At 38.4% G+C, this 12,355-nt stretch overlaps 1 protein-coding gene across 2 annotated transcripts in view; it reads right to left on the minus strand.

Annotated features, from left to right (window-relative positions):
* Nucleotides 1-12,355, minus strand: part of ROS1 (ROS proto-oncogene 1, receptor tyrosine kinase) — a gene marked incomplete at both ends in the record, with an annotated part of 95,175 nt that overhangs the window by 52,174 nt on the left and 30,646 nt on the right. Inside the window, 8 exons of one of the 2 annotated variants that reach the window (XM_080663734.1) lie at nt 899-1,043; nt 1,405-1,565; nt 2,153-2,367; nt 3,557-3,657; nt 7,825-8,016; nt 9,796-9,974; nt 11,007-11,117; nt 11,874-12,086. In XM_080663734.1, coding sequence (XP_080519860.1) covers nt 899-1,043; nt 1,405-1,565; nt 2,153-2,367; nt 3,557-3,657; nt 7,825-8,016; nt 9,796-9,974; nt 11,007-11,117; nt 11,874-12,086 — 1,317 coding nt within the window. Of the gene's footprint in view, nt 1-898; nt 1,044-1,404; nt 1,566-2,152; nt 2,371-3,556; nt 3,658-7,824; nt 8,017-9,795; nt 9,975-11,006; nt 11,118-11,873; nt 12,087-12,355 lie in introns of both variants that reach the window. The other variant, XM_080663733.1, reaches the window with a different exon arrangement.

Here is a 12,355-nt window from a genome sequence, read left to right on the forward strand (position 1 = left end):
TTATATATATTATTACATTATATATATACAATTACATTACCTATATATAATGTAATAATATATATATAATGGCAAATGGATGTCCATGCTTACTGAGCTCTTACTGCCTGCCAAATCCTGTGCTAGGAAGTTATGTAAATTAAATCAATATGACACTATCATTTGCCAACATTTGCAAAAATGACTAAATGGAGGTTTGATGAAACTATAGTGAAAAGTCCAGATTAAATTCCAGCCCTGTCACTTACTCTCTATTCTACTTTGGGCAACTACTGAGCTTGTTTTCTCCGTTTCATAGTCAAGATAGTAACACCTGTCTCCCTGCCTCAGAACTGTGTAAGGACCAAATGAAATGACATTTCTGACACATGATAGGTACGTATTAAATGTTTAATAAAGGAGTGACACACATAAGTATGCTTTTTACACTTGAACGTGATAGACACATGTAAAGATAGAGCTAATATCCATTTTAAAATATATTCCAAAGAAAAACAATAAATTTAAACATCAGTTATTCATCTACGGAAGATTCTGAATTACCTTTTATGAGAATATCTCCCAATAAGCCTACCTCCCACAAAACCGTCTCTGTTCATAAATGCCCAGTTTCCTTATAAAGCATTTCACAAATTACCTGAAACATGTTTGTGCATCTTGTATGTCATTACAGTGAAGGTAAACAGTTCTTTAAAAAAATCTCTGAAATATACTTTGGGAATAAATTATGCAGAGTTATTTTAATAGTGTGTTCTAATCTCTAAAAAGTCATTGAAAGTGTATGGAATCTAAACACATCTAGAAAACTGAAAGTTATTCTAAAAAAGTAACTGTCCATTCTAGATCATGCAAAGTGAGATTCTGCCCTTTTCTTTCTTAAAGATTTTAACCCCTGTACCTGTTTCAGGTGATCGAAGTGACAGAGATGTTTTGGGGCCCTTGCCCCAGTAGGTATAAGGAGTGACAGAAAGATTAAATAAGGCATAAGGCTCCAGACCTTCCACGGTAAATACAGGTAAAGGCTGTTTTTCACTACCCAGGAACTAAAATATAAACACAAAACATTATTTTCTTAGGGAGAAAATCATAAAACCTTTTATTCCAACTTAACTAAAATCTCCAAACTTTAGTTCACATATAAAGTCAAGCCCTGCACATGTGGAAATGCTGACATTGTAAATTCCAGTTAAAGAGTCTAATATGCCAGCTGTTAGCACTAACCACAAAGCAGTCAGAGACTGGCTGTAGACTAAGGATCTCAGGAATAATCCTGACAGAGGCTAATGGAGCAACCAAGGAGATGGGCTTGGCTAAGTGAGGAAATTACAAATCGGTGTGGGCAGGGCTGGATGCAGATGGTACAGCCTGTCTGAGAAATAGAAGCTACTGGAACCAAGGCCATACCTTAGGAGGAGCACTGAATTCCACACTGTAGAAAATTACACCCCAATCCACTGCTGGGACAGCATGCCACAGGATTCGAAAACTTGAAGCATTTCCTTCAATCCTAAATGAAGACTCTTGAATGGAATCTGGGATCACCTTAGGGGTAAAGGAGAAGTTCCCTGGGATGAAATGAAAGAAAGAATAGAGTGAGAAAGAATGTAGTATTATAATCATCGTAAAAACAAAAAACAAAAACAAAAACAAAAAAAACCATGGAAAATTAATAGTAATTGCTAATAGTACCAAAACAAAATTGTCCTTTATTTTAAAATATTCTGAAAATCCATGTATTTTCTGACCATTTCAAGCTGTACATTTGAGTTAAGAATAAACTGACTGTGCCTAGCCGGCGTGGCTCAGTGGTTGAGCATCAACCTATGAACCAGGAGGTCACGGTTCAATTTCTGGTTGGGGCATATGCCGGGGTTGCAGGCTTGATCCTCAGTGTGGGGCATGCAGGAAGCAGCCAATCAATGATTCTTTCTCATCATTGATGTTTCTATCTCACTCTCCCTCTCCCTTCCTCTCTGAAATCAATAAAAAATATATATATATTTTAAAAATAAACTGACAGCAAGCAAACCAACAGAAACTACTAAAACCCTTTTCCTCTTTAAACATAATTCTTAAGAAAAAATCCCAACCTAGACATTTATTTAACAGGAAGCATGGAGGAGCGAGGGTAAACTAGAATAAAATATTGTACCTGGCAGAGGTTTGAGGGACGTCTGAATAATTGTGAACTGGTTAAATTTGGCTGGTTCCAAAACAGAGACACTAGTTCGCTGACCTATTTCTTGAGCTGTTATAATCTTAAAGCCATTGATCCAGAAAAGCCGACCACTATAGTACATCAGTGCATTCTGGGAAATGTCGGAAGTACTCCAGGCTGCAAATTCTGTGATGGTGGGATCCCCAACACTGCTGAAACACAACACCAATTAGTGTGTGTATCCTGAGTGGGGGAAGGGCTGGTACCTTCAAATACTGGAGGAAACATATGTTTGTGTATATAAAAACAGAAAACACCTTGCAACAATAATGGTCATTATTCTTAGTTTAATTTTTATTTGATTTTTACCTTTCTCTTATAATATTCCTAAAGCGAATTTTCTAGGGCTTTTCTTATTAACGTGATGCTGCAATGGCAAGAGTGTTACCCAGGTTGTAATAAATACTTGTGGTTCTTGGTAATACTCTACATCAAAGTCACAACCCAGTGACTGGTTCTCCTCACTGAGCATGTCTCCCTCCTATTCTTGGTTATTCACTTGCTTTCATTATTCTAGCCTGTTCGGTCCTTCTCTGTGTACTAGTCACAAGTCTCTGTTGCCCCAATGATACTAATTTCTAAAGCTTAGTCAAAATGCTTCTTTTCAGACCAGGGAATTCAAGCAAACAGACTATTGTTTACATTGCTTTTAGAGATTTTTTTCTCAATGACAGGGAGTTTTACAAGGACTTTTTTACTTTAAAATTTGTATTGGTTGTTTCTAAAATGACTCCAGTTACCTAGTGCTCAGTAAAAACTCTTAATGAATCTCAATCTTTTAGAGCGGAGGTTGATCTTTTTTTAAGAATGATTTCTCTAAATCTTGTTAAAGTGTTGACATTTCCCTCTTTAGAAAATTATAAAGTATGACATTTAAAATAAAAATAAATGGAAGTCTTGTTTTGAGAATTTCACAATATCTCCTTGGGGGGGGGGGGGGAAACACAACAAAAACTACCTCAGAGGACCATAGCTGGGACTTATGAACCTTATAAAGACGCATGTTCACTGGTGCTATTGCCATAGTGCCTGGTCTAGTAAAAGGCTATTTATCCACACCTACTCCACTGTGAAGACAGTCTCTGGTTTGCCTTGTGCACTTCCACCCACCTGACAGTGTCTTCTGCTCTCTCTATATACCCTATCACAGTGTTCACCACATTCTACTGTAATTACATGTTTACAAACCTATCTTTCCCCACAAGCACAATGCCTGCAACTGAGTGGGTAATTAGTAACTGTTTATTGAAAAATAAATTCTCATGCGTTATCATTTATAACTGATGGGCAAGTCATGCTCTTCTTCTCAATCGATTGCCTTCGAGGGTTATCACTTACCCCTGCCCCCGAAGAACAGCTCTGTACAGGTGAATACATTGACTGTCTTGAACCAACCAATACAGGAGCCCATCACTGAGGTCTAAAGTTAGAGCAATTACCTAAATAGAACATAAGACAAAAAAAAAAAACAGATCAAATACACAGTTGAAGGATACCTTTGTGAACAAGTCACACTTAAGCTATAGATTTCTCCTTAAGATCCTCTTTGGAATAATAAACTCAGTGATTTTTTTTTTACCTTTCACTGAATATAAAAATTATATGAGTACTTATATCCAAATTACATAGTAATTTGGATATAAGTGCACTGGTTTCCTAAAAATCTTCAAAAGGCAGGGACTATTACTTCTATATACTTATCTCCATCAGCATCAGCATCTTCTGGGAACTTGTAAAGACAAATGCTCAACCACATTCCAGGACCTACTGAATCGGGAACTTGAGCCTCTGTGTCATGTCAAGCCTTGCCCAAAGCAAGCCATAACTTTGGTCTCTTCAGCCACATCAGCCAATGAATTTCATTGCTGTTGAAATCAGTTGTTCTTGAGCATTGCTGCACGTTAGAATCACGTGTGGAGTTCTTTAAACATCTCAATTTCCAGGTTGCATCCTATTAAAGTGTGGTCTCTGGAGATGAAACCCAGTCCCCTGGATGTTCTCTAATTCCCCAGATAATTCCAATGTGTCACCAACTTAGAGAACCAATGGTTTAAACCATTTTAAATTGTATCTTCTGTTCATTGTAACCGAAACATCCTGACACATTTTAAAAATATAATACAGGGTTTTTATGCTTTATAATTGGTAGAGTCAGATATATATAAAGTCCTATTTCCAGCTGACATCTGAAAACCTCTCACTACTCTTTCTTTGACTTCTTGTACCAGCCTGTCTTAATTTTATGTCCAACTGTCTAAGTAAGGCCTGAGGAAAGACTGCTTCTCCTACGAAATAGATTGTGTGAGAGAGAAGTTACAATCCAAGAGATCTTTTTTGCTTTCTTTGACTTTATAGGCATTTTTCAAGTAAGCTGAGATTGCCAGGAGTCTGACCTCAGAGTAGTGCATTCTCTCTATCGCAGGCCTGGAGACGGAGAGCTATCAGATAGGATTAAAGTTGGTGACTATATTTTTAGCAAGACACAGCAGCATATAAACCAAAATGATGAGCCAGTGAAAAATGTAAAAGGAATACAATAATGTATCCTAGAACTAAAAATACTTGCTACATTACCCAAGGCCTACTACAAAGACATAATCTTGAGGCACATGAGTGTAAGAACCTTCAATGTTCTTATAAATCACGGCTTTCTGTTTAAAAACAAAACAAAAACCAAAACAACAACAAAAATACTCAACCTATTCTTTTCCCAAAAGGTAAAAAACAATTCTAGCAACTCCCAACCTTCTGGCAGTTGAATCATGTCCATGCTTCATGCTAAAAGAGATTTTAAATATATATATTTTTTATTGATTTCAGAGAAGAAAGGAGAGAGAGAGAGAGAGATAGAAATATCAATGATGACAGAATCATCAATTGGCTGCCTCCTGCACACCCCACACTGGGGATCAAGCCCACAGCCCAGGCATGTGCCCTGACTGGGAATTGAACCGTGACCTCCTGGTTCATAGGCCGACACTCAACCACTGAGCCACACTGGCCAGATTAAAAGAGATTATTGATTAGTTTTTCAGTTAAAATGAAATCAGGTTAATCTTGCTTGATTATTTATAATGAGATGCACTAGAGTTTTCTAAATAACAAATTAACTCTATTTTCTCTCTTTTTAAGTTTAGTTTTTATTAAAGTATGGTTGACATACAATATTATATTCATTTCAGGTGTACAACATGGTAACCTGACATTTACCTACCTTATGATGTGATCACAATAAGTCTAGTAACCATCTGTTACCATACAAAGCTATTATGGTATTATTTTCCCTATACTGTGCATTATTACATCCTTGTAACTTTTTGTTCTATAACTGGAAGTTTGTGCCTTTTATTTTCCTTCACCCTTTCCACCCATCCTCCCACCTCATCCGCTCCGGCAACCATCAGTTTGTTATCTGTATCTGTACTGCTAACAACCAGTAGCGTGAATGGAGGCATATAGATAAGACATCACACCATGAAAGCAGAACACGGATTCACACTAACCAGCCTTGGACAGGACTTAAAGCAGGAATTTAAAGAAAGGAGTTTTCACCAAACATGCTGAGAAATCTAATGATTTACACATTTATGGAAAAGCTGCAGGGCCACTCCAGAGCTTTCCTCGGTGGAAATAGCTCCAACCGCTAGATCAGAGCAGTGGAGAAGTTACTGACAATATAATACAGGGATAGGAGGTTACTCTTGAGATATTATCTTTAATACATTTTCACAAAAATAAAAGTGCTCTCCCCTAACATTTTTTATTGAGACATAAACGAATACTTTCTTTGTATTCAGACTCAAGTGGCTCCAAAATTTCATTTTTTGACAGGAGTGATTAATTTCTGGGTATGTGTATAAATTTCTATTTCTTTTAAATATCTGTGTTCCAATCTGTATATGCAACTCAGGTCCCTTTAAATGTCTTACAAATTATTATCCATATATCCGATGGAATTAAGGATCAAATGACTCAACAATTTGTTTCTTTGTTTATAAATGATCGGATATATCTGTATTATGTATATTTTACTTCTCTCTATTGACAAAAGAAAAAAAACAAACTTTTAAAATGTTCAAAAATTTAAGAAATATCATAGGCACAAACAGTGTGAGTGATCTCTTTCTTTTTCATGCTTTTTTGTAATTTCTAAATTTCCTATAGTAGAAATATATTACTATTACAATCAGGAGAAATTCAGAAATTTAGAAATTTAGATGAATACATAGAGAGTAGTTAAAGAGGAGTAAGAACAATGGGCACTGATTCTAGAAGTTGCATAAGTAAAACTAATATTTGTCTTAAAAACATTCTTATATCAGATTGTTATTTAGACTGACTCACAATAATAAGAGGTTAGCTATTAAGCAGTTACCATGTGTTTGGGACTATTGTCATTACTTCCCATGAATTATCTCATTTATTCCTTGCAACAAGCCTGAGAGGTAGACTAATAGTTAATATTCCCATTATTCAGAAAAGGAAACACACACAGAGAAGTCAAATATTTTGTTTGGAGGTCAGACAGGTTTTAGAGCACTCGACACCCAATATAGCTCAGTGGTGGAGCATTGACCTATGAACTAGGAGGTCAGGGTTTGATTCCCGGTCAGGGCACATGCCCAGGTTGCAGGCTCAATTCCCATTGTGGGGTGTGCAGGAAGCAGTCTATCAATGATTCTCTCTCATCATTGATGTTTCTCTCTCTCTCTCCCTCTTCCTTTCTCTCTGAAGCCAATAAAAATATACCCTATATAATAAAAGCATAATAAGCAAATCGACTGAACAGCTGAATGACTGGTCAGTGGCGGGGGCGGGGGGGGGGGGGGGGCGAGCAGGCGGCACCAGGCCAGCCAAGTTGCATGCCAGCGGGCAGAGGGAGGGGACAGCAATGGGGGGGGGCGGGGGGCTTGGCGGCAACCAGCAGCCGCAGAAGGGTGATGGGGGAGGGGAGGGAGGGGCCAGCTGCTCAACAGCCAGCACCATCCCCAGATCAGCCCTCTGGTCACCTCCCGCTAAGGGAGGCCAGCAGGGCTGCGGTGGTGGGGGGCGGGGCCTGCCGCTCGCCAGCCGGTGCTGACCCCTGATGGCCCGCCCAGTCGCCTCCTGCAGAGGGAAGCCAGACTGTGGCTTAGGCCCGCTCCCCACTGGGAGCGTCAGTCAGACATCCCCCAAGGGCTCCCGGACTGTGAAAGGGCACAGGCCTGGCTGAGGGACACCCCCTCCCCAAGGACACGAAGGTCATGTACTGGGTGTCTAGTTTAAAAAATAAAAAATAATAAAACACCTAATCACCATCCAACAAGCTCTAATATATCTCCCAGAATTTCTAAGACTATAAAAACAATCAGAAATTAAAATGCTTTTAAGTGTGGACCATTTGAGATAAGGCAAACTACCAAAAATTTCCATCTTTTAAAAAATTTAAATCAATTATGACAATAAAATGAAAGAGAAATTTTGCTTATACCAAAATCTTACTGTAGCAGTATTTCCTTTCAGATTCTACCTTAACTATACACAATAAGCAGAAATAGTATTATCATAACTATACAATAGCACTACTCAGCATTATTAAATAATCAGATCTTATTATAATTGGTCACCTTTTTCCCAGAAAACCAGGGCTGTGCCTGTAGTATAAGGGAACTTTCCCCATTTAGCCTGGTGCTTTCAACTGAGTAGAGTGTGGTCCAATAGAGATATCCACCAACGGAATCCACCACCATGTCATTCACCAACAACTTCACATGCGTCACAATATCTGTGTGTCCTGTCAACACGGACTGCCTTTGTATCTATAAAACACAATCATATGATTTTTAAATGACATCATGATTTCTGAATAGTTTATTGCAATTATTATTAAACTGCTGCATTTACCAGTCATTTTTTCAACCATAAGTACTTATTGGCACTATGTACTAAACCTTGTAAACATAATACTCATGGTGTCTGCCCTCATGAAGCTTATCACTTTTCATGTTCCTAAAGAGAAGGGATGTACATTTATTTTGAGTTAAAATACTTGCTCTTCCTAATCACATATCCAGTCAAGATATTGCTGGATAAGAATGTATTATATTGGATTCCTTTCTATCAATAGACTTTCCTAACATTAAATACTGTCATTATTAGTGAGTATGTATTATGTGCCTAGCACTATATATTTTTTCAATATTTAAAATATAAGCTCTTGTAACCCTCACAGTAAGCCTATTAAGGATTTCTGTTCCCTAGTTTTTCAAGAGTAAACTGGTTTCAAAGAAGTTAAGTAATTTTTCCTGGAGTCAAACACCTTTTAAGAGACAGAGCAAATACTTGAAGCCAATTTTCACATCCATTCTTCCACTTTCTCCTTCTAAACTATTTTCCAACTAACCCATTTTAGGGAGAAATCTCTAATTAACCCCATCAACTCTGCCTACAAGTCACTGGCACTTATGAATTCAGACTATACGATAATGCTGTCCTCTAAATACATTAATTTGTGTGTGTCTTCTATTATTTCATTTATGTATTTTTATCTCATTAAAAGACCAGGGGCAAGTGGTGGTGGTTGCACAACACTGAACATATTAAAAACCACTCCATTTTACATAACAAAAGGGTGAATTTTATGGCTTGTCAATTATATCTCAATAAAGTTTATGTGTTGTTTTTTTTAAGAAAAAGAGCAGGGACATGTCTACTATTTACTTTTTATTCCCATCTATGCTATTCTCAAGGCTCTAAACCTATTGGTAATAGATAAATGATTGCTGAGTGAATAAAAGTGCGTACAATAGCACACTCCTGATTAGAAAACAATCTCAGTACTATATTGCTTGATCTGTCAGACTAGTGTTCTCATCACTAACCATCTTTCCTTTCAAAGTGTACCACCACACATATGCAAGATGTCTTCATGTTGCCCCCAGGTGCACTCTCAACCCTCTCCACCCTCCTCTTCCCCCTGAAGGCTGACATCTATGAACTGCATCACTGGACTCCCTTGTTCTCTGGTTTCCAGTGAGGTTCAGCCAACAGAAGCACTGGCAGGAGATGGGAGGGCAGAAGGAAGGAGCGGTTGGGGAACTCATTCCCTCAGACCACGCATTTTGACAGTGATTGGGTTTCATGTCAGCAACTCTCCTAAACCTACAGTCCTCACAGGTTCTTCTCCTTCTTTCTTTTGGCCCTTTATGCCTGGAAGTAGTTATATCTTTCCACACTTGCTAGGCCAGGGCATGCTTGGCCACCCTTTGTTTGTTTTCCTTAGCCCTGACTACGCCTTTGAAAATGGTCCCTTCACTTAGCTGGAGTGTGCTATCTTCCTCCAGGACACTGACCCACTAGTGGACATTTTAATATATTTAGTTCAAGATATTGTTGGAAATAGTACACCAAAGATATAAAATTTCCTTCACACATAAATGCATTTTAATAACAAATTGAGCAGACTTAAAGACAAATATTCTATAAATAATAGCATAGATGGTACACTAATATGAAAAAAAAAATCATGAAAATAACATTCAAGCCACTGAAGTGGGTGGGTATTGCTCTAGCTTCCGGAATGCCAGGCTTTAACTTACCACATATGTCTTTCCAGCCCAGTAGAGAAAGTGACCCAGCCACTCATAAGCTAACGCCCCTGCTCCTGCAATGTTGGGTATGTGATAATTCTTGGAGACATTCGTCCCATTCAGCAGCCACACGTAAACATCACCTTTCATGTCACTGTAGTAGAGTCTGTTGTTATACCAATCCATGTCTCAAAACAAAGTGAAATGGTAAAAGTCATTTTTTTTCATATTTGCTGACATAAGCATAGCAAGTCAAAAAATCACACTTGCACCCGAATCTAATAGCATATGCTAACATAGAGAGTCACTAGAACTTCAGGGATTGGTCAAGAATATTTCAATGATGTTACCTCAAAATCTTTACCCCTGGAACTAGAGAGAGGAACTAATATTCATTAAGCATCTCCTCTTTCCTGACCATTGTCCCAGGCACTTCTACATGTCTCACTTAATCCTTAAAGCAGAACTATGAAATAGGAAGTATCCTCCTTTTTGACTTGGCAAACCTCAGACTCAGTGACGTTATCTATTCTGCCTGAGATCTCACACATGAGAAGACGGGGAGCCAAGATTCAAGCCAACTCCAAAGCATTCTTTCCATTAGACAATACCGCCTAAGCCCAACTTCTTTGTTGGTCAGAAATGCTGTTGTGCTTTTAATGCCCAAGCAAATAGATCAGATAATTAGGCAGTTATAGAAGATGCCACCTTCCAGCAAGGTCACTATTATATCATCCTGGAATGAAGACTTTTCTTCATTCTAATGTCTTCCCGGCAAAATGGTCCACTCACTACTGAATAATCCTCTGTCATGAAATGCTTTCTGATTCTTTGTTTATATCTTCATGCAGCCTTTTCATGCTCCAGTCTCATAGCCAACTCATAGTAAATTACTGAAGCGTAGCTGTCTTAGTGGAACAAGATAGGTTGTTATTGTGAGACAACACTGACAGATTAAAATACATGAGAAATATATCAAAGCGTTCCTGAAATGGGCATGAACCAATAATTAACCTCACATTTTGTGAAATAATAAAGACATTCCTACTTGAGAACCAACATTTTCTTAATACTTAAGAAAGTGGCTTGTTCAGTCAGTTTTTCCCCCTTTCACTAGTGACCTAATACCAAAATGCTTGATTTTTTGATTTATCAAATAGCTTGGGAAGTCTGATGAGTAGAAACCTGTCATTTCAAGTGTAAAGGGACTTGGCATTTACCTGACACATTCTTTATATCAGAGGATAAGAATTTTCCTGGGCCAAAGCTATTTAATGGTTTACTCCAAAGCCCATCTTCTTTGACAGCCATGATAAATGGTGGTTCTGTAGCTATTGGGTAAAAAAACCCAAACACAAACTGAAGGAAGTATCACAGAAAGCATACTTTTTAAGACACACATCTTAAGGTTTTCTTTATAAAGTAAAAGAATATCAACATTCTAAAAAATACTGTGGAAGGGTATGAGCAATTGTGTCTGCTTAATAGAATTATATATCATATTAAACATACTCTCAGATTTTTGTGTAAATATTTAAAATTGAATGTGAAGAGAAATGTGTGGTGATATTGCCTCTATAGCAATGTCATGGTCATGGCAGAATTTGGTTTTTTTGTTTGTTTGTTTTTTGCTTTGGCTATGGGTTGCCATGTTCCCATTCAGAGCACCCAGAAGCAACTGTGTTAACAGTTGCAGTATAAATGGTACAATTATCTTTCCTTTTTTTTTTCTGCCAAGAGGATGATATTTAGCATAATTCGCAGCCCCTCAACTTTTCTCCGCATGACCTTCAGAGCTCAAGGAGTGCTATTGCTTAATAAACCATGAGAAAGAAGGAAGTCATGAAGGAGAAGAAAAGTATGTATTTCCCACAAACTACCTTTAGAACGTTTAAACTATCAGGCCAGACACATAAAATGTTACCCAGTGCTTTATGTGTTTTCCTAATCTCAGATAAACACATACTCAAGAGGTCATCACACCCTCATTCTAACTTTACTACACTGGGAGTGACTAATTTTAAGGAACACAGGGAATCAGTCTTTTTTTGTCAGAATCCCTCCCTAAATCAAGAACGTTTTCTCACCTGGCACCAGGGTAGTGCCCACCGAGGGCTCTGACCACGGGCCTGGCCCCTTGGGAGAACGTGCTCTCACGGAAACCTCGTATTGTGTGGCACTCTGCAGCCCGGGGACATTCAGCATGGTCCCACTGATGTTAGAGAAAACGCGAGTGTTTCCGGGGAAGTCTTGGGTTGATATTTTCACCTCGTAAGTCCAGTTCTGCCAGGAGGAAGGGCCTAATCAGAAGAGTTAACCAATATTACTGGCCGGGATGACATCAGCAAGGGCAGACAAAGGGTCAGGAGCAAATTCATCTCCAGCCTCACCTTGAATGGAAGGGTCACTGGGCAGTAATACCTGCTGCCCCACTAATCATCAGGGTTAGTTTGACGGTATAACTAGAACAGTGTCCATGCCACCCATGCCACTCATTGTGCTTATTGATGGAGTCATTATTCCCAACAAATCAGAGGACACGTGGCTGCACAGAATTGTCAGAGGGGTG

The sequence above is a fragment of the Plecotus auritus genome (assembly GCF_963455305.1).
Source record: "Plecotus auritus genome assembly, chromosome: 4".
Taxonomy (NCBI): domain Eukaryota; kingdom Metazoa; phylum Chordata; class Mammalia; order Chiroptera; family Vespertilionidae; genus Plecotus; species Plecotus auritus.